We start from the raw sequence: 22,278 nt of genomic DNA on the forward strand, positions 1-22,278 counted from the left end.
GGTCCAAGTTGACAGCCTGGTCCAGCAGAGTCAGAAAGGCACTTCTGAAGCAAACCTGATTTTGGGATAACTCATCTTCTAGAGCTGTTCTTCTCTGTGGACTGGAGGGGTTGATGCAATGAAGCACCAAATGTTTGCTCTTCAGCTAGAGCCTAACACCAACCTGGGTGACTGCCTAAGTCTAAGCTATTACAGAATCCTCTTTTTAGGTTTTGACTTAATTTTGACCCAGTATTTAAGGGGTATCTCAGTGACAAGCAGTAACTGGGCAATTCTACAGCTCTCCAACTTCAGAAAAAAGTGCATCTTTATTTAAAAGGATCCCATGGCAAAAGGATCACAGAAAAGACTTTTTTTTAACCCAACTACTTTTCCACAGACTGTAAAGGGATAGAGCACACAGCAAAATGTCATGACATGAAGGCAAGGACCACCCTCACCTGATGTGCTGTCCTGCTCTCTGACTGTTGGGTGCAGTTCATTGATCTGTGCCCACGTTGCCAAAGAGTTGGGGCATCATATAGAGCAACAGAAAGCAAATCAGTCTTTGCAGGGACTGGTTAGTATCTCTCAAGTAAAATACCCCAAACCTGAGCCTGGAACACCAGTTTTATGATGCTTAAACAATGTTTCGAGGAAACATCTTCCACTTTTCTCATGCAGTTTTAGGATAAAAACCCAGAAATCCCAGTCCAGATTTTGCCCTGATTTTGGCAAGGAGAGTTAAAGCTTAAAACGTGGTTCTTGAGGCATTCTGCAACTTCCCATCCTTCCTGTTCTACTGCTAAATGTAAACCACTGGTTTTCTGTATTGATTTTAGCACTTCCCGTGGCAATGATCCTCCTTTGGGGTTGATTCCTTAGTTCCAGTGCCTCCAATTAAGATGTACGGATATTGGAATGGGCACCTGCAAAGTCTCTTTGTCTCAGGAGAGCAAAATTGAATCCTAACACCTTGTGAACAGTATTTTTAAAGTGTGTAGGGAATAAAATACTTCTTCAAAACTGTGCACACATGCACAGTTCTGCACATGTACACGTGTAGGTCAACAAAGCATCCAACCTGAAGTCTTCTCAGGTACCTCCAGGCCTTGAGCAAACCACTTTTCCTTCAGAAGAAGGTGGGTCTAGGTGAGAGTTGCAGAAATGGGCACTGACATCACCAGAAGCTCAAATATATTCTTTTTTTTTTTTACATAGAAGCCCGTTGGCTGCATGTACAAGTAGTGGGGAACAGGTTTTGGCAGCTCCTCATTTTCAGATGCTCTCAACTTCAATAACATTGGGAAGAGAGAGAAGAGAGACCGAATGATACCACAAAGAAACTTTACCATTAAGGAAGAGTGGCTGGCATCTGCTACAGACTGGACTAAGCTGGAAGCCTCCAGGCATGGTACAAACTTTCACTGAGGTGTGTTTTTCTGGAGGGTTCTTGATAAAAATAACGATGCAGAGTCTTCAGTTGACAAAGTGCTACTCAAACCATTGCAGAAAATTCCTTCAGTAAGGCAGATCTCAGGAAAATATTTTCTCCATTTTAGGGTTCACGAAGGAGAAGTTGCTGAACATATTTTGGTCCATGCTGTTAATCAGCGCTCTGTCGGCACAGGACAGTCTAGGTTTTTCATTTAGAAATTCCTTGTCAAAGTTGCTACAGTCACTTGGAGATTTCTTCAAGAAAAGGAAAAAAAAATGATGTCAAACCACTAATATTGAGATTTTCATTACAATGATACTGGCCCTATCAGGCTGCTTACATGGGCTCAGCTTATCTAGTCAGGAGCTAGTAAATATAAATATCATGTGGGAAGCACTGAGCCTGTGATCCATGAATTCTGCCAGGCAGGGATGTTAGAGTTTTACAACACATCAGACTGGACCCATCAATTAAATGACACTTGTGAAAGAATGATGCTCTTTTCAAATTAAATTATATTACTGTTATTTATAGGACCTTAATAGTTTAATAGGACAGTTACTAAAAGTCAGGATTATTCTAACTTAGCCAACCACCCAGTTACCTGAACTGCTTTCCCTTCTGCATTGCAATGGAAGATAATCCCTACAGAATGGGGTGAAGTTACATGGTTAAGGCAAGGTGTTATGAGACATCCAGACCCCTGCTCTGGTAACTGAGAATGTGATGGGTAATTTATGGTTTCTCAGGTGTGGACATGCCAGACCTGGGCTTACAGCCATCACAGAGCAGTATTGTGATGATCAGGTCAGGCAGCTCAGCCACTAGAAGTACATAGTCTAGAAGAACATGGGATGGATGGAACAGGAAGAAGATATATCCTCACCACTCTTGGTTTGAAAGGAGGCTCCATCCTTCTTTCTTCTAAAGCTTCCCAGTTGATTTCCCGGAAAAAGGCATGCTGGCGGATGTTCCCTCTTGCTCCCAGTCTCCTCTCAGGTTCTCTCACAAAAAGCTAGAATGTTGATTCCATAGGTTAAATTCTGTGCTGATAATGCAAGCATTAAAGAGGGTGGAATATGTAATTATCGCGTCAGTGCAATGAGAACAGCCCATAATGGAGAAAATGTGGGGTTTTTTCCCAAAGCAAGGCAATTTCTTGATTGGTATGAAGATGATCACTATCTCTAATCCTGACAGAAGTACAGGTTGACTGTGCAGAAAGATGGCAGTGTGTGTCCCAGAAATAGATGTTCAACATCTCAGTCTGCTGTAACCCTTAGTTAACCCGCCTCGTACCTTAGAGATTACTCTGCAACAAAACTGACCTCTGCTGGTATCTGGAACCCTGTGAGGAGCCATATCATAACTCAGGAGCAAGAGGACATACAGATGGCCTTATGACTTAGGTGAGGTGCAGTTTGAGGCCCACAGAAAAGACAGTGAGTCTCTCTGGTCCTATCACACTGGATTTGTTTTTCTGTGCAACAGTTGAAGATGCACAAACCAAAGGTGACAATTCTGGCAAAAAAAGGCTTTCATTCCCTGTGTGGTTATTCTTACCTTCACCAAAATGTCCTTTGCATCCTTGTCAAGCCAGCGAGGGTAGAAGGGGTTATCCATACGGATAGACTGGAAAAGCTCCTCTTCATCTTGGCCATGGAAAGGGGATTGGCCGATAAGCATCTCATACAGGAGGACACCAAAGGACCACCAGTCAACGGAGGTGTTGTACTTCTGCCCCAGCAGGATCTGCCCAAAAACAGGAGGGACAAAGGCTGAAGGAAAATGTCTGACATGAGCATTTCAGCTTCAGAAGGGTGGCCAGACCACGACCTTCCAACAGCTGCTTTGCACTGAGTGGGATGGCAGAGGTGCCTGCAGGAGCCAGAACATCTGCCAGAGGTGAAGGGGCTGTGGTTTGAGGAGCTCCAAGTTGCAGCCACACCTGGGAGCCAAAACAGTCCTTCTCACTACAAATAAGGTTGCATGTAACTCTTAAGTTACTTGAACAAATCTTTGGCTACCAGAGACATCTCAAAACATAAAAAGCGAGGCAACTAATTTTTTTTGCCTGCTCTCCAGATTATCCCAGGGGTTCAAATCAGGTTTGTGCTGTCCAAGAAGACAAATGGTTAGGCATTATAATTTTGGAACGAATTCAACTCACAAAAAACCTGAATTTTAAATTACAAAAGCTGCAGTGTAAGGGTACTTCAGGACCATCAGTCAGTTGAAATGGTGTGAATCTATCCCAGTGAAATCTTCCCCAGGAAAAACAGGAAATTGGTTGCTGATCTACCCTCTTGAGACAAACTGAGTTATAAGTAAAGGAATGGGAATTTGCCCTCAGTCAGTCCCTTTGTTTGTGCCTTTCTGTGTCAGTTATAAAATGAATGCTACATCCAGTGTGTGGGGGCCAGGAGGGTCAGCTGGAGTCACAACCTCCCCCAGGTCTCAAGGACCACCACCAAGTTCTCAGACTCCCTGGAGAAGCAAAATTATTTGCACCTGCCTTTAGATACCTGTTATGGAGATACCTAGAGCTGAACCATTAGCTCCTTTTACAGCCAAGGAAGGGAATTAGTCCAATTTTAGACATCCAGATAAATATCTGCCTGCTGTAAAATACAACCCCCTATTTGTCTCCTTTGGTTATCAAGAAGCCTAGAAAACTTGCTCATATATAGATGATTACAATGCAGATATCTAAAGGGTCATGTGATGACTGCGATGTGGAGGATTATCAGGATTTTAGAGCTGTAGAGGGGAAAAGTTCATTTTAAAGCACAATCTTTAGTCTTTTCAATGGGATGCCTGATACTGTAGCTATGGGATAGGTATCAATGACAAGTCCTGGTGATGTCTTAATACCATTGAAAACAACTCTCCAGGTCAGTACAGGTGAAACTGCTGAGAGTTTAAAAATTATCATCTTATTGCCTAAAAATTATGTGTCTTATTGATTTATGCATGCAGTCTTTCTATGGTTATGGAGGGAAAACGGTGATTTAATTGATTTATACACTTGAGGTAGGAAGGGATGACTTGTTTCCTGGGATGTTTGTCCTTCTACAACATTATAAAGTGCCATCTAGTGCTTCATTTTTAGATTAATTTCCTCACATTAGGTGAGAAATATCCCCCTCTGATGTACCTGTGGCATCTAACAAAGCAGGACTTTATTGTCAGAAGTATAAATCCAATCTGATGTACAGTGCTCATGACTAACACTTCTGTCTCCAAAGGAGAGGATGCAAAAAGGACAAAAAAGAGATCTGAATATATGATGTAACATATACAAAGAGTTTCACTCAAAACAAACAAACAAAAAAGGAATCAGCAAGACTCTCTAATATATTTCTTGTGAATCATTTACAACAAAATCATCCCAGCCTTTCCTTCTGAAAAGACATATTATTTTTGTAAGGTTTTACCTTCGAAAGGATAAAGTGTCTGGAAATTGAAATTAAATGTTTCGTGGAAATCAAAGAAAAGATTTATTATCTTGGAAATTATCTGGGAAAAAAAGAAATAAACCCAGCAATTTCATTTCTGGTGAAGTCTTTTTTTTTGTCAGATATTTTTTGAAATAAAAAAAATTGTTTGTCTACTAACCCAAAGCCTCCTTATTCACGTGGCTGTGGCCAAGGTGCCGGGGCTGTAACAAATTACAGTGGTAGCAGCTGCAGTAAAATACTGACAAAGAATCCAGCACTCCTGCCTCTGGCAGGAGAGATGATCCATAAACTCTAGAATTGCTTTCAACTCAGAGGTAAAATGTTTTTATATGCACTCGTTGAATCTCTAAAATAAATGATGGTGCAGAAACAAAACTCTGAGCTATTTTAGTTTTTCTCTTTTCTATAAAGCAAAACCACAGATAATGGATCAACACTTGGCTCTCTTTTTATTCTTTAGGATAGAAAAATAGCTCTTTTTTTCTTAAATAAAAGCATATTGAAGTGGAATAAAACCCAATTGCAGCTTGATTGCAGAGCACACTTACACCTGATCTTAGGCAATAGAAATCCAATTGATTTGAAGAGACCCTTGAGTTTCAGCAGTGGTATAACCTAGACCAGAATCGAGCCCTGGGTGCACAGTAGAGGATTAATGAATTATAGTAGAGTGAAAAAAAAAAGCACCAAAAGCTTTGAAAGCTATTTGGAAAGTACCAATATCCATCATGACAACAGTAAAATTACGAAATGGGATCTTGAAAGGCAAATAAATGGATTTCAGACCAATGTCAGATGTGGATGACTTGTAGGTTTTTCTCTGAGCTGAAAAATGTTTCTTTGGCCCCAATTTTGCCACCTAATTAGTCAAAGCCTCTCCACAGTAAGATCTATTATTGTGTGAAGTCACCTGGGTTAAGGGTACTTTCTCCTTTCTGGGGGGATCTAGTTCAAAATACTGAAATTAAAAAACAACAACAACAAACCAACACAAACCAAAACAAACTAAAAAAAACCCCAAACAAACAGAAACTGAAACTAAAACAACAACAAAAAGCCCAACCCAAGTTTCCATCTGGTTAAAAATGGAAAGAAATAAAGGAAAGGGCAAAATCAGCATTCCTCATGCTGTTTCTGTCCCTGAATTGCAGGACCTACATTTTGGAGCTTCTCCTGCCATGACCCAAACTGAATTTCTATTAACTATTCTGTTTCTTGAGTTAAGAAAAGCACCACTTGTTTTCCATCCCCATTTGCACAAAAAAAAATGAATTAACTGCAAAAATATTCGATTCCAGACAGGAACGTAGAGTCTGGGTAAAACAAATCCAGTTTCTAGCCTGGAACTGCTCAAACCCAGGTTATTTCTCTTTGCAGCCTCCACCACCGACCAACAGTCGTGTCCTAAGGCATGTTACTCTGTCCCACAGCAGCCTGATGACCCCCCTGAACCCCACACCCACCTCAGGAGCAATATAGTCAGGAGTCCCACAGAAAGTGCTTGTTTTTGCATCTCCAAACATGTTCTCCTTGCACATCCCAAAGTCAGCAATTTTGATGTGCCCCTCATTGTCCAGGAGGACGTTGTCCAGCTTCAAATCTCTGCAGGAAAAGAGAAGGAAGACCCCCCCTTTAAAGTGTTCCAGAGACACACAAGTCATTTTAGTTATTTTAGCCTACAAAGGAAGGCTGAGGGATGAATGAAAAGCTGCTCTCTCGGAGTTAAGGATCTCTTTTCTTAATTTCTCTTGTCCCAGCACTGATTTACTTGCTGGAAAAGACATAGAATCGTGGAATCACAGGCTGGTTTGAGTTGGAAGGGACCTTAAAGATCATCTTGTTCCACTCCCTTGCCATGGGCAGGGACACCTTACACTAGATCAAGTTAGTCCAAGTACCATCCAGACTGGCCTCAAACACTTCCAGGGATCACATCACCCAAGACCCCTTCTAAAAGCTGCCTCCCTCAAGGATGCAAAATGGAAAAAGCTAAGAAGGGCTTTGTGCCAACTGGTGCTTCTGCCCTAGCACGGCCTGGAAAAGGGGAGTAAGAAGTGACCAGATAATTCCCACTTTCTCCTTCCCTGGGAGTGTCAATATTCTCTCTGAAGCTACTGCCAGATCTCCCTCCCAGTGTAGGCTCTACAAATGTTGGAAGAGACAAGGACACACAAGCCCTGCATGGCTCACAGAGGGTCAGAATAATCACAGACATCAGTGGAACACCCACCACCTTTTCACTGCTGGGCTGCACCATCTGAACCCCAGGGGTTTACAAAGCCCTTCACACACATCTGCCAGGCTGTTGTCTGAGGTTCCAGGCTCTGAGCTCCTCTGGGAAGCAGAGCCCAGAGAGAGGAAGAAAACAGAAATGCACAGGAAGGAAATGAAAGCCAGTGAGCCGATGAATCAGGACCACTGATGGAAAACAATGAGGTCCTCACATGAGAACAAACTGAAAGGAGAGAAAAGCTTGCAAAGAAGGAAAGAAAAAGACAGAAAGGAAGGAAGGCTGGCATGGCTTCTATGTTAATTTTTTTATATCTTACCTAAAAGTTTTGCTTTTCATTGAGGTAATGACCTGGGGAGATGTTTGGATCAGTGATGCTGAACTTAACGTGGGAGGTAGGTAGAGTTTGGGTCAGCTGGTCTATGAGCACATGCATTCCTGCACGTCCTGTCTTGTGCTATAATCACTGCTCCTTCTCAGGGCTCCCAAAGCACCCAGACACATTTACTTGTACTCATAACTTAGGATATAATTGTTCTTTTTCAACCTCTGCTAATTCACAGCCTACACACATTTTGGCCAATAGGCCAAGTCGGGTGGGGCCTGATCTAGTGGGTGGCATCCCTGCCCATGGTGAGAAGGTTGGAATTAGATGATCTTTAAGGTCCCTTCCAACCCAAATCACTCTGTGATTCTATGATTTTCCACATCTCAGGCAAGAGTCCTAAGAGTGAGGCTGCTGTATGGCCACCCTCCTGATGACAACTGTTTTACAGCGTGGGGTTTTTTTCAGAAATGGCTTTGAATCCTTCAAAGAAGGTGATTTCTAATGCATGATGCTCTTGAGATGATTGCCTGCAACTGCAGGAAAGATGAGTGTTCAGCCTCCCTCTGTGCAGAGCTCCTTGTCTTGCTTTGTCCAGGTCCTAATCAGGATGGGGCACATCGAGGTGTTTACACACTAAATTGTTGTCATGGGGCAATTGTTTCTTGCTGCCAGAATATGGCCCAAGACAAAATGGGAGTCATCAATCAAAGAGAAATATAGAGACAAGCGAGACATTTGCCTTCCAAGTGGCAGACACTCATGTTGTCACAATTTCCAGCTGGAATGACTTATTTTAGTTACACCACTGAGATCAATCTTGGGCTGCCAGCACTGCTTTTATTTATCTGGTAGATCGAAGCAAAGCAAAAAACCCATCACCTACAGTTTGCTTTCATTATTTTGATGAGTCACAAACTCATTGGCTCCAGGGACTGGAGTTTCTGCCAAAAACACTTCAGCTCATTCATTAAAATTTAAGCCAACGTTTCCAAATGTGGGTGCATGAGACAGAACAGCTGGATTCATTATTCTTACGACATTACAAATGATGTAGTTTCAAAAATGATTTCTGTTCACTTTCCTAAATGCTTAGCTCTCTCTGACAGAGATACTGATGACTGTGAGTTCTCAACTGACCTCGTTGTCATTGTCTTCAGTGAAAGAAGGAAAAGGGAGTAGGACTCATTAAACCTTTTCTCACAAGGGTTGATTCTCAAAGCAATATTACAGTGACTCCTTGGAATGAGATATTTCTTCCTATCCCCATGCTCCCCAATGCCCAGATATCCCAAGTTTATCACATTTCCCAAGGTTCCAAACTCCGAACACCCCTCTCCTTTCAGGAGGAAACAGGTCCTAAACCCTGACACAGCACCAGTGTAGTGATTCTAAGTAAAAATGTGAATTATAAATCAAATTTGGGCATTAACACTCCTGCCATAAACTCACCATGTCCTGCAGATATTTTTTTAATCGGCTTTTCTGAGAAGACTGAGCAAGAACTACAGGCATGGCAAAGTGGTTTGGGCACTTTCGAAAAATTTTCCCTTCAGTCATCCAGAATAATAATTAGAGCCAGAAACCTGCTGAGACCCCAGAGATCATCTTAGATTAATGCCACTGGTATTGATCTCATGTTTATGCAACCACCATCACTGGTCAATAAAGACTATAAATGGCTCCCACGTGAGTACTAAAAAGAATCAAAGAGAGTGTTTTAAAGGGGGAATGGATTGCAAACAAGCCATTCACTTTTCAGCGTTTGTTCTGATGTTCACACTACATGACAAACATTGCAATATGCTCATTTTGGGTTCAGCAGACATCACTGTTGTGGTGAGCTTTCTTATTTGTTTGTGACAAGCTATTTGTTTCCTGCTTTTACAGAAGGCTGCAATGCAGTAACTGAATTTTGCCATGAAGATGAGCTCGACTAGAGCTCCCCAGAAATTCAGTTCCTCCTTTTGGCCATGGGAAATAAGACTGTGGCCTTATTTCTGGTAGAAATGGGCACTTCTTGTACACACTCTAACACAGGTTTGACAAACCCAAAAATGCCCACTCTTCTCTGCTTACTACAAGAAGAACTTGACAGCCTACTCACTCATGATGGTAGGTGAGATGAATCCCATGTCCCCGTGGAACTGTGCACAGCACACCTGCTAATGATCCAAAATTAAGATATATCACTGTTTCCCTGCTGTTGTTACTTGAGCTGAGCTTGTCACCACTGTCCCAGGGTAATCAGCACAACAGACATTTCAAAGTTCTCATGTCTGACTTGACCTTGTATACCTTGATATGTTGAAAGCTTAAACAGGGTGCCTATACTGGGTGATTGTTGTAAATGCACCAAGGCCTTGTTTTAATGTTAACTGAAACAGGACTGGATTCTGAAAAAAGCCTCAAAAATGCTTTTTAACTCTACCTCTTCAAAATAGAGTGCCCAGATTCTGTAAAAGGGAAATCTGCATAGAAAAGCAATGCCAGTAAGTACATCCAAGAAACAGGATCTCTGTTGCCATTAGTGCTTGCAAGGAAAGCAGAAAAGGTTTAGCATATTAGCATATTATTTACATTACAGAGTAAAATTACCTGTATATTATGCCCTTGGAATGGAGGAACTGAAGCCCACAAATTATTTCAGCAGCATAAAACCTGAGTGAGAGAAGGCACAAGTTAGAACGGATTCTTCCCAAAAGTGTTTTCAGTTAGACCCAAAAAGAGGGAAATTTTGTCTCCACAAGAACCAAAATTTCATTAGCTTCCCAGAAGGTTTGGAGTGTCTCTAGAAGGTTTGGGGTGACTGTGTTTTACTGATGGATGATGTGAGATGCCCAAAAGCGTGCCACACAGCTAGCAGCCTAATTCCCACTGAAACCACTTTGGGTAATGGTAGGGATGTGGAGCCTACTTATCTTCAGGGATTTGGAAGCCACACTGCATGGCTAGATGCATTTTTCTCTAAGTAACTGATTCTGAGAATGGTTTCTTCAGGGCCAAAGAATGTCTCCAGGTCAGCCGTGGAGCAAAAAAGCCACGAGCTTCTACTGCCCACTCTGCCTCGCCTCAAAATACGATCCCTATAAGAAAGGCAGACGTGTCTGTACCTCTCCCTTATTTACATATTTAATCAACGAGTTACAGTGATCATAGAATAATAAAATGGTTTGGAAGGGACCTTAAAGACCATCTAGTTCCACCCCCCTGCCATGGGCAGGGACACTTTCCACGAGACCAGGCTGCTCCAAGCCCCATCCAACCTGGCCTTGGACACTTCCAGGGATGGGGCAGCCACAGCTTCTCTGGGCAACCTGTGCCAGTGCTTCACCACCCCCACAGTAAAGAATGTTTTTCCTAATATCTGATCTAAACCTGCCCTCTTTCAGTTTAAAGGCATTCCTCCTTTTTTTATCCCTACATGCTGCACTGGAGTGCAAACTGCAAACTACAGTGAATGCCTCAGACCTCAGAAGAGCAGCTTTGATTTGCCACAGTGAGCAGCTGCTGCAAAAGCATTGGGACAGCAATGGGGTAGGCAGGTGGGCATCTGACAGAATCCTTGGCTTGTTAGGTTGCCCTCTTCCCTGCTCAGATTTATGACTTGCCTTTCATTGACTCACAGAATGATTTAGGTTGGAAAAGACCTCTAAGATCGTTGAGTCCAGCCATTCCTCCAGCACTGCCAAGGCCACCACTAAACCATGTCCCCAAGTGCCACATCCTTGCGTTTTTTGAACACTTCCAGGGGTGGTGATTCCACCACTTCCCTGGGCAACCTGCTCCAGTGACTGACCACCTATTCAGTGAAGAATTTTTTCCTAATTTTGACAGCTTCTCCATTGTATGAACTAGCAGCTTGGTGACCTTTCTCTGGAGTTTTTTTCTAATTTGAGGCCTTTGTTCTCCACACATTTTACCCAAAGGACATCACCATCACATCCTGCTGCAAAGAGGTAGCATCAGTGTGAAAAATGAAAATGCCCTCCCAGAAGGAAATGCAACTAGAGAATCATATTTCCCTCCAGTGTGGCACAGCTCTGCTCGCTCAGTCTTCAATGCATTGGTCCTTAATTCTGAATATTCAAATGCTTTTGAAAAAAAAATCATCAAACATTTATTTAAATGACACTCTGGGTTTTTTTTTAATTAAATTATTACATAAAAATTAATCCCTATAGTGGTTTCAATATTGACTTTCAAAATACCTATTGTTTGCAGAAGGATTAAAAGCACATTTCATTTTTTCTAATTCTTCTATTTGCTTTAATCAAAGCTAAATAAATCTTTAATTCTCTGTTGGTATATTAATTTTTTGTTTAAATTTACCTTTTGTACTTCTGATAGGTTTTATCTCTTTCCCCTCACCCCCTTGAACTTTAAAGGGAAAAAGGGAAAATCCCATTACTTCTAACAAATAACAGCTTCACCTCTGATCACCGGACTGGGAACTTCAGCTTAAGCAGGTCCTGCAGCTTGGCTACAGGCCACCCAGTGCTGTAAAGAACAAGATATTTGGTTCCATAGACAGCTGAAAATGCATTTCTTGGATTTATTTGATGGTGGTAAATCTGGAGCAGAGGTTGGGTCCACGATGTCATTATTGGGACCTCTGATTATGGGCTGAGCAAGAACTCAAAGAGTGCAACAGAGAGACCCCAGGGCTGCTGTAATTCACAGCAGACAGTTGTAGGTTGTTTTAACATGATCCTCATCCATAGAAAATGTAAGTTAAACCCTGAGATTAGCTCAGTTGGTTAGGGCATGGTGCTAATAACACCAAGATTGTGGGTTTGATCCCCACACTTAAGAGTTGGACTCGATGGTCATTGTGGGTCCTTCCAACTCAGGATATTCTGTGATTCTGATTCTGAAGATCTGAGGCAGGTTTGGGGCTGTTTATATACAGTGGACACACCTCCAGAGGTGAAGTCACAGCTGGACTGGCTGGTGCCTCTGAAGCCCTGATCTGAGTGAGGGACTGAAGCCTGGGAAGGGGACTAATCCATCAAGAAGGGCAGCCTAAGGGACAGCGTCCCTCCAGCTCAGCTCTTGGCTCTGAACAAACCTGTGTGGGACTGTGCTGAGGACAGTGCAAAATACAGGAGCCAGGTCACAGGCTAGAAGGACATTCCTGGTTTGCAGGCTAAAGATTAAGACTGTAGGCAGACACAAAGCTGATAAGGGTGTAGCAGCATCTGTAACACTTCCAGACAGAAAAACTTTCCTGGTTGACCAAGAGTGTAAAGTAAGTTCACATCTGACTAAAATCAACTGTGTGACTGGGCTCCAAAAGCCTTCTGTGGGAGGGGAAAGAGGACAGGGGGAGGAAGTGATTTGCTCCAAGTCCTTCACCGAGGAGGGCTGACAACTTGCATGTCTATTTTGTTCAGTTTGGAGAGAGCTGGGATAGAGAGTGATTCGGTTTCCAGCACAAGCATTATCCTCACTTTGCAGCTGGTTAAGGTGAAGAGAGGTCAAATGATTTGCCCAGTGTTTCCTCTGCAGGACAGAAGCAGAGCTGGGAATAAAATCAAGTTCCCAGGTGTCTGCTGCCTTTGCTTCTCTCACATGGGCAACCTGCAAGCCCAGAAGCAATAATAATAATAATAACAACAACATTAATAATAACAATATCTTACGTTGCTCTTGGAAGGTCAAACTTATGGCAACTCTGGATGTGGAACATAAGGTCTCCTCCATTGAGGTATTCCATCACAAAAAAGAGGTTTTCCTAGAGAATGAGACAAAATGAGAATAAATAAGGGTGGAGGAAAGGGCAAAGTAAAAGTATAAAAAAACCCTGAACAACAAACCCCTTAGAAAGCACTCAAAAAGAGGAAGGAAAAGATTACTGTGAGGGTTTTGGAAAGAAAGCAGTTTCTTTTTTAGATTCCTCATTTCTCCTCTTTGTTTCCTAAGCCCATACTCACTCTCTCTGCTCTGATTTGTATAAACACCATTAGCAAACATTGCAAATCCACTTAACAACCAGCTGATGCTGTTAATTTTTACCAGCAGACCTCCAGGCTCACTAGAAGGGGATGAGTAACTCTACAGTGCCTATATAACAGAAGGACAGATGGATAAGCTTCCTAGAGGGACTAGTAGAAGAGGCAAAAGTCAATACTAGGTCTCTTCTGGTCCCCATCCCAGAGCATTATCCATCCAGTGGAGTGTTCTCAAGCTGTTGCCACCCGAATTCCTGCACATCTTCTGTGTAGGCACACGAGTCTGACTTTTTCAAGTTCTCAGAGAAATTGGCCAGATGCAGCAATTTGTTTTAAGCACATGCCTGAAAGCTGCTCTACTGAACAGGGCAAGATGTAACTTGCTGGTGGGAAGATTCATGAATTAGTCATATTTCTGGACACCCATTGAGTGCCTGCATGTCAGAGAAGTCTGGAAGAATGTCCAGTCTTTGTCTCCAGTTGAATGCAATCATCAGCTGCTTGACGAGGGCAGTGGAAAGCCCTCCTCCTCCTGCATAAAAATAATGGAATTGAATATTGGATAACGAACAGAACTGATCACCAAGGTTTCCTTTTCAATCCTGGATGTAGAATCATAGAGCCACAGAATGGTTTGGGTTGAAAGAGACCTCAAAGACCACTCAGTTCCACCCCCTTGCCATGAGCAGGGACACCTTCCACTAGACCAGGTTGCTCATGTACATGACACTGATCCTCTCACAGCTTCACCAGCCAAAACTTCACCACCAGACCCCTGCAGAAGGTGGAAGCTGGTTGAGACTGATCCCTTCCATGCTGAATTGTTCCTATAAAGCAGGAGGGGCACCTTTTCCTGGAAGAAGAGTATCTGTGCACTGAGTTACACCCTCAGTCCAAACTTCTGTTTTTGTAATCTCACCTTTTGTGCATAAATGCAGGAATAAAATAAAATGGATGCAGTATTTTTATTTCTCAAAAGCCTCCCTCTGTTCCCTACACACCTGAAGTCAGTCATCTCTAGGCTGTGCTATAAAGTTTATGAATACCTTCCCTGTGTTGGCTATTGTCCATCACATTTTTTCTGGGGTGGGGGGCAATAGAGTTCTTTTCACTGACATTTTTAACAGTTGAAGATTTTTATCCATAAGATCTAATATAAGTATCTCTGGCAGCCAGCCAAGAGCTGGCTATTTTAAAAAACCCCAACAGTGCTTGTTCCTTTCAAACAACAGCTGTCTGCTCTAATTTGTGAAATTTCTTTAACCAGATCCTTTTAATTACAGTACTCTTATTTAAATGGATGTCTCATTGGAAACCCCACCTGTCATCCAACAAGCACAAGGCCAGATTTGGCCTCCTGGGGAAAGAATACAAATTTTATCACTAAACCAAATGGGTGCAGGTTTTCAGTTTGAAGGTCTTGCATCTGTAGAGGGCTATGTACGTAAATCAGTTTAAGCAAGTAAAAGGGCCAAATGGAGATGGGTAATTTAGTGGAGAAATGCATAAATCTTGGAAACAATGTGAGCTCAGGAGCCCCTCAAGGAAAATACTTGAACAGATGCTCTTTGTGAAGGCACACAGGGAGGTGATGAGGTTTAGCCACCAACACACCAGCAGCCACATGTGTCACACTGGGACAGAACAAACCTGATGGGTCCTTAAATGGGCCAGATTCAGCTTTAGTGGACTGGGAAGCAGAAAACCCTCGGGTTTCCCTGGAAAGTCCACTAATTTTGGCTACACCTTACCACGCATCTTTAAGTGCAAGTTGAAGCTCAAGTTTATTCAGCAGAACAAGCAATCGTGCTGTTTGCTCATGGATTTGAGCAACCATCTGATGTGCCTATTTAATTGAATCAGGGACTCTAACTTGAAACTGGGGACTTTGTCAGCACCCTTCTGCCAGCCAAGGAAAGAGGTTGCCCACCTCTCAGTTTAATTTACATCCAAATATATGAACTCTGCTGCTCAACTGCCTTAAGCTGTAAAGCTGCAGACACACTCAGGCATGATTAGCACTGCAGTCTGTGGCCTACCAGGTGCTGTAGAGTGGTATATAAACACTGTTGGAAAGAGAGATGGCATCACTCTGACTTTTTCGCTCTGGGGCTTGGATGTTCCCCTTGCTTCTTGCAAAGGGCAGTTGTGTGGAATGGGTCGTGGAGAAAAACTGCTTGAGATCAGCCCTAAGTGCGTCATTATGAGTAGGAAGGTGTAATCAAGCAGGGCAAACTGCAACAAGTTATTGGAGTCAGCTTCCTAAGCCTGAGATCTACAGAGCCACAGAACACACTAAAAATGGGAAGTGGCAAGACCCATACTTGAAACCACTGAAAACTCAACAGCGTGGCTCAACAGAGGTTAAAGGGTTAGAGTGGCACAGGGGACGTGTTTGCAGACAGGCTCCAACCCAAACTTCCTCTTGTCCCGGGAAAGCTGTCTGATGGCTCCTGCCTGCTACTGCCGGGCTCTGAAGTCTGTCAGCACCTGGGGCATGTCAGAGGGGGTTAAGTGGGTATTATGTAGTTGAAAATGCCCCTGCTCATTCTAGGGGGGTTGGATTAGATGACCTTTAAAGGTCCCTTCTAAACCAAACCATTCTATGCTTCCATGATTCTCACACATGGCAGCTGGGATGGCATGACTGGGATGCCAAACAAACAGGAATGTTGCTCCTCAGTGGTGAGACTTACAAAGCTCTGAAGGAGGCTTGGAAAGAGTTCCCTGCCTCTCTCCCTTGCAGACGTGTGATAGGTGACATCCTGACCATCTGTGGGAGCATCCCCAGGTAGCAAATTCTCAAGCCAAACTTATGGCCATGGTTCCAGACTCACACAGCAGAACGGAAAAAGTCTGGTCTCTCAGCAGAGCTTGGGACCATCTTTTACAACCACAGAGCTCGAGGAGGACTATAAGGGTACTTCCTGCATTCAGGGATGGATATTGTCCCAGGGTAGTCATAGAAACATAGAATCATAGAAATCCTGAGTACCATAAGGTCATTGATGTCCAACTCCTGCCCCTGCATAGGATAACCTCAGGAATCCCACCGTGTGCCTGTGTGTTGACCCAATGCTTCTTAAACTAATTGGCACATCCATGTGGATAAGAACATCCGTATATCAGCCATTCTCTACTTCCAGACCATCTTCCAGGGGCCTTCTCCATTGCAGCACAGGGAACATGACAAACCTTTTTGTGGGAGGATGAAGTGTTGCTCCTACAGCAGCAGAACCATGTAACATGATGTACAACACACAGATACGGACGTGCAAAAAATAATGCAGTTCCCTCGTCTAGTCAATCCTGCCAGGTGCTGAAAGCTTTGATTACTGCAAGAACCCAATTCCCTGCCCCATCAGCCCCTCAGCACCTGCGCTGAGCTGAGCTCCTCTCCACAGAGCCACCTGTTCCCTCACTCTCCAGGACGTGGCAGGGATGGAGTTAATCCAACCTGCTTCTGTTCTGCGTTCAACTGCTGTGAGAATGAATAGTCACTATCAGAGATGCTTCCAGCTTTATAAACAATGAGTAGAAAGCAGGCAGTATTTAAATTGATCCTTTGAAGGTACATCCTTTAACAGGCTCTTAAAATCCTCAAACCAGCTGGGAGCCCTCCAGAGCACTTTTCTGCGGAGATTTTCAGATTTTGTTTTCTTCGCATTTGAAAGCACTTGCATCCATACAAATACACAATTTAACACGATTTACTGAAGAGAGAAAATTCTTCTTCCCAGGGCTTCCAGGAGGTTGAATATCAGAATAATTAATGCTGCAGGACAGCATGGCTTTACTCTAATTTAGAGCATGGCTTCATGTGGAGAAGGTTCCAAATTAAGTGACCTAATCCTGCTCCATCCCACTGAATTAGGTCAGCCCTGGTCAAGAGAAAGGTTTGACATGATACAGTGTTCTTTACGGTCCCTTCCAACCCAGACCATTCTATGATTCTATGATTCAATTCCTGCAGCTGCCTCTTGTCCCAGCTTTTCATGCAGCTCAGCTCAGCCCAGTCTGGGTTCTTACCCAAGCTTTGGATTTATTTTACTTCATCCATAGATGGGAGTCAAAGACCTCTCAGCCTTTTCCACCACACCACTCAGAGTGTTTTGCAATCCCATCACAGCATCCCATCTGGTGGAAAAGCAGGCAATGTTTTCTACTCCCATGAGGAACAGTAAACACAGGGTTACTCCTTGCTAGTCGGTGACCATGGAAGTTCACCTACATTTCTAATTTTTTGCTATTTGCACCAAAACACCCCCAGGTTTACTTTTGTTCTCTAGTTCAAAGACTTTTTCCCCCCTCTTGTGTAATATTAGTCCATCTTCTGGAGATGGCAGCATTTCTTAGAGCTGCCAAATAATTCAGTCCAGTCCCTGATCTCACTGTTTATTTCTTGTTCTAATCTTTGCACTGTCAGCATTTTTAACTGCCTGTTAAACTGCTCATTTGGGATGCTTAGTGTTGTGTGCCCATGTACCTGGTACAAAGCATATGAATATATTTTTACACACATATATGGAATGCATATGTATAGATAAAGGTGCATACATGGCTGGCAATAGCTCCTTTCACCTGAGTTCTGAGATCCCAAGACCTTCATCACAGCTCAGAGTAGATATCCCTCACTGGTAAGCTGAGTTACTATCAGCTCTGTCTTGCAAGAGAAAGTGGCTTTCCTATCAGTATTGGATGGTATATTGGAAAAAGACTAATTTTCTCAAGGCTAGGATAAGATTCTGTGAAGATTTACAGATAAAAAAACCACCAGAACAAAAACTTAACAAAAAGGAGTCAAACTTGTGAAACATAAATATTTTATCAGCTGAAAATAGGTAAAAAAATTTAATATTTTTATTTTAAGAAGTAATTTTTTTTCAGAATAAAAAGCAGCTACACTGCAGATTTTTAGAAATCTCATGCAAAGCTTTATGCATTTTGGGCTGATTTTCCTCAGACTGGACAATGGGGAGGCAAAGACAATATGTGTATTGAATATGTCAATCATCTATCACTTAAAAAACCCACACTTGTGATCTGTCCTCCTCTTTTCCCGGCCAATACACTCCCCCTGTTCACAGCACAGGGGCTGACACCACCCAGAAGTGTCTTGCTAAAAGTTCATATATTTGATGTTATAATTACAGCTGCTCACACCTCCTCTGGCACAACCTTGTTGGAGTCCCAAAGCTCTGCTGACATGCTGCTATTTCTGCTAAACCATGTTGAAATTTTGGCCAGGATTGAAGGAGACCTTGCCAGTTTTCCTGCCTGCTGCTTGCAAGAGGCAAAATCCTCAAAGCTTCCCTAAACACCCCAATTCATTCCCAGCTTTCTCATTAGCTGGTTCACATATGGTCAACTAGCCTTGAATCAGATTTTTCCAAACTCAAAATACTCCAAATACTAGGAGGATGGACAGATGTTTCCAAGCTGATGTATCCCCCCCCAGGAAACCCAGAGAAGATCTATGGACCTTGTAGCTTCGGGATTGTGTCTCCCAAATGGTTGCACACCAAGGTTTGGGATGGTTTGCACATGGGAAAAGGATGGTTTATACAAGGAGAAAAAATTACTGTGATGCCCTGTACTCTATTTTTCAGCCTTCCTCCCTCATCAATGACAAAATTAGGATGCTGGCTAGACAGACATCTGGTTTGACCTCCCAGGACACCTTGTTTCGTGAGCAGCACACCTTATTTAGGTTGTGCTGTAGTCAGAGAGGACCATGCATTCCCTGGGAAGGGCATGTGGGCCTGACCCAGAGCTGTTCAGAAGGTCTATGGCACAACCAGGCAGTGGAGCTGAACATCCAGTGGGTGTGAAACACAGTTGTGCCAAACCACACACTCTGATGCAGGTCAGATAATTCAACCCTGTCCCTCAGCAGCAGGTCAGAGAGAAAAGAAAACTCAAATTGCACTTGGAAAAACTTTGCAGGAAGTGCAGTATCCCCTGAGGAGACATTTGAATGAGAAATCTCCTGATGATACTCATAGAAAACACTTTAGAGCCTAAGAATTTTTAATTAGGACCACACTCCCTGTTTATAATCCATTTCTCCTTCCTGCCAATGTAAGAGACTTTAAAGTCAGTGCTAAGCACGTAGAAGCAACAGAGCATGTGAAAATGGCTCATCACCAGGACTTTGAAAAGACATAACACACCAGTAAAGCAGAAAATAAACGTTTCTGTAATATTTGCTGTTAAATTGCAATAAAGATTACTTCTCTTTTGGGTTGAAATAGTCTTTGTTGCTATTTTGTGCTACAAGTCAAAATGCCTCAAGATTTAATTTGCATTTAGGTAAAAAGTGTTAATAAAACTTGGTCAATGAAGTAAAGAAACAGAAATAAAAGTGACTTTCAAAAAGGGAAAGCCTATTTTTATTGCAGAAGATCAGTGAGATGCAAAAAAGAAGAATAAACCATAAGCACTGGGATGCCAATCACTGTTCTGGCATTACTAATTTTGGGACTTCATAGAATTATAAACATGTTTTTCCTCCTCTTTAACATAACAGCATCCCTTTAAATCTAATACAACAGAGTAGCTCCCTGAGCTTATTGTTGAAATTCACACCATATAATTATGTCAGCTGAATATCTGGATACAAAGATGACTGCAGTAAAATAAAACAGTCAGATTCAAAAAAGATTGGGGGAAAAAAAAAAACACAACCACCCTGGTCTTGCATGTGTTCTCATGTAGTGAAACAAGACAAGTATTCTGAGTTTTGAAGCACTGATCATTCAGCCTCAGCAGGAATAAAGAGGAGCATTAGATGCCTACTAAAACCTGTCTGAAGGGCTGTCAAGCTTTATATATTTGAGTGTTCACTGATTACCTCACTGAAACTTATCCCAGAGCTCCGAGAACTGTCCACAGATTTATAGGACTTCTTTCTTCCCCTCTGGAGACATGTGGACTCCCAAGGCCCTTGTTTCAGTGTAGGAATATTCTGTTTTTACTGTCCTTTGCCAGGGCACACAATACCTGAAGCAACTCAGGTAAGCCAGAGCATTAAAGACTCAGAAATGCATCAACACATGTATTTCTGTTTGAAACTACTCTTCTATCCAGTGAAACCTTAAAAACAAAAAATATAATTTTTTTAATTAAAAATTCACGTTTTTGATATTGAAATCCAGACAGGGACTCTACACAGCAGTGCCCTGGCTTCTGCCCATGGCAGGAGGGTTGGAACTGCATGATTTTTAAGGTCCCTTTCAACCCAAAGCATTCTATGATTCCAAAATGATTGCTATAAAAGGTATTCCGACTGAGCCATGCTGTCCTTTGGGCCATGAAAGCCCATCCATGGCTTGTCTCAGATCTCCTGCTCTGGGTGACTCTCCTACATTGAGTAATTGCTGCTTAGCTTGCAAAGGTCAGAGGAGAAAAACATGAGCTAAAAATCAATCACAGCCCAGAGCAGCTTTGGCCTGGGCAGCCACATTCCAGCTTCTCTCTCTGTGAACTTGAAGGCAAGATGAAGAGATTACATAACCTTAGAATGGAATAAAGGGTTGGAATGAGATGGATGGAGATTCTTTCTGTAGGACAGGAGGGCAGTACTGTGGTATTACCCACAAGACACTGAAGGAAGAGATCATTTGGTTTTTGAGCCTGGAACCTACAGTTTTTTCAGGCATTCATTGCTTTCCCATCCTGCAAGATTCCCTTTCCTCAGCCATGGCTGGAAGCACTCCTCTTAAAGGGTCAGAAAATCCCACCTGGTTCCTTGCACGACACCATTGGGTCTCTCACCTTTTTGCTGTGGACTCATGAGGAAAGTGGACCCTTCCATGCATGCACTGCCTGAAATCAGAGCTGCAGATTATCACTGCTTTATCCATCCTGAACCTGACCTCCAGCTTCCAGACCAGGGATAGACCAGGCTGGAGCACAGACAACATGGTTCAGCTGCTGTGTGCCAGTCAGACGCTGGCATCAGCCAGCATCTCTCTGGAGATACAGGCAGCACAAGCAGCATTCTCTGCAATAAATGCTCCCTCACAGAGCTGTGACTGTTGTGAATATTTTATCTCTTTCATTAAATCTTGATTTTCTCTGCTTTTGGAATTGTGTCATTTATATTTTGCTCTGAAATCTAGCTCCTCCAAATAGGGAATTAATTCCAGGCAAGGATCCATTCCCAGGACATACCATCCTGTAAGCCCCAAAGGGGTTTAACATTAATGCCCGGGATCAGTGTCACATCCCCTACAGCAGCTCCCAGACATTCCCTCTTATAAATTTAATCTGTCTTCAAACAGGTGCCACACCCCACAGACGACTGGGATGTACCACAGAGGTTATATTTGTTTCTCCTCACCCTGCAGAAGCAGCCAGCCTCTTGCTGAGCAGGTCTTAACCTCACTCTGAACAGTGATTTGTGCCACTAAATCCTGGGGCTGAGCAGGGACTGGGAGCATCCTGGGGCTGAGAAGGGACTGGGAACATCCTAACAAAACCCTGGATTTGTTAGGGGCAGCCATGTGACACTGCTCTGAATTTGAGCTAAGAGACATCAATCATCTTTCAGGAGTGGTTTGAGTAGGTTGAACAGACAAGACAACCTCTCAAAATTTCACCATTTCTTTCTTTCTTTGCCTTGTGTATGCTTTGGTATTAAAATGATTGGTTGTGGCTGCAGGAAAAGCTCTGGAAAGTTGATCAGTTGGTGGTTTGTTGGCAAGTAGAGCCACGAAGATATATACACATTACTTAAATGTCACTTCAGTTTTGGTTTGGAGTCCTAAGCAGGTTTTCAGGTGATGCTTTGTGCTGCCCCTCTGAACTGCAGCCTCCATCACCAGTGTCTGGTGCAATTTACCTGTTACTGGGGGCAAAGAAATAAATGACAGCGTGTTTATTCTCCA

The 22,278-nt window shown here is 42.9% G+C and overlaps 1 protein-coding gene across 2 annotated transcripts in view; it reads right to left on the reverse strand.

Annotated features, from left to right (window-relative positions):
- Positions 1 to 275: 275 nt before the first annotated feature.
- Positions 276 to 22,278, reverse strand: part of PRKCQ (protein kinase C theta) — a 59,280-nt gene continuing 37,277 nt past the window's right edge. For both annotated transcript variants that reach the window (XM_008926890.3, XM_018083607.1), the window contains exons 14-19: positions 13,079 to 13,170; positions 10,032 to 10,094; positions 6,342 to 6,480; positions 2,981 to 3,169; positions 2,304 to 2,432; positions 276 to 1,671 (exon numbers count right to left, since the gene is read on the reverse strand). In XM_008926890.3, the coding sequence (XP_008925138.1) occupies positions 1,516 to 1,671; positions 2,304 to 2,432; positions 2,981 to 3,169; positions 6,342 to 6,480; positions 10,032 to 10,094; positions 13,079 to 13,170 (768 nt within the window). In that variant the 3' untranslated portion in view covers positions 276 to 1,515. The remainder of the gene's footprint in view (positions 1,672 to 2,303; positions 2,433 to 2,980; positions 3,170 to 6,341; positions 6,481 to 10,031; positions 10,095 to 13,078; positions 13,171 to 22,278) is intronic.

Source organism: Manacus vitellinus, unplaced genomic scaffold (genome assembly GCF_001715985.3).
Source record: "Manacus vitellinus isolate BGI_N305 unplaced genomic scaffold, ASM171598v3 scaffold_65_pilon, whole genome shotgun sequence".
NCBI classification, from domain to species: domain Eukaryota; kingdom Metazoa; phylum Chordata; class Aves; order Passeriformes; family Pipridae; genus Manacus; species Manacus vitellinus.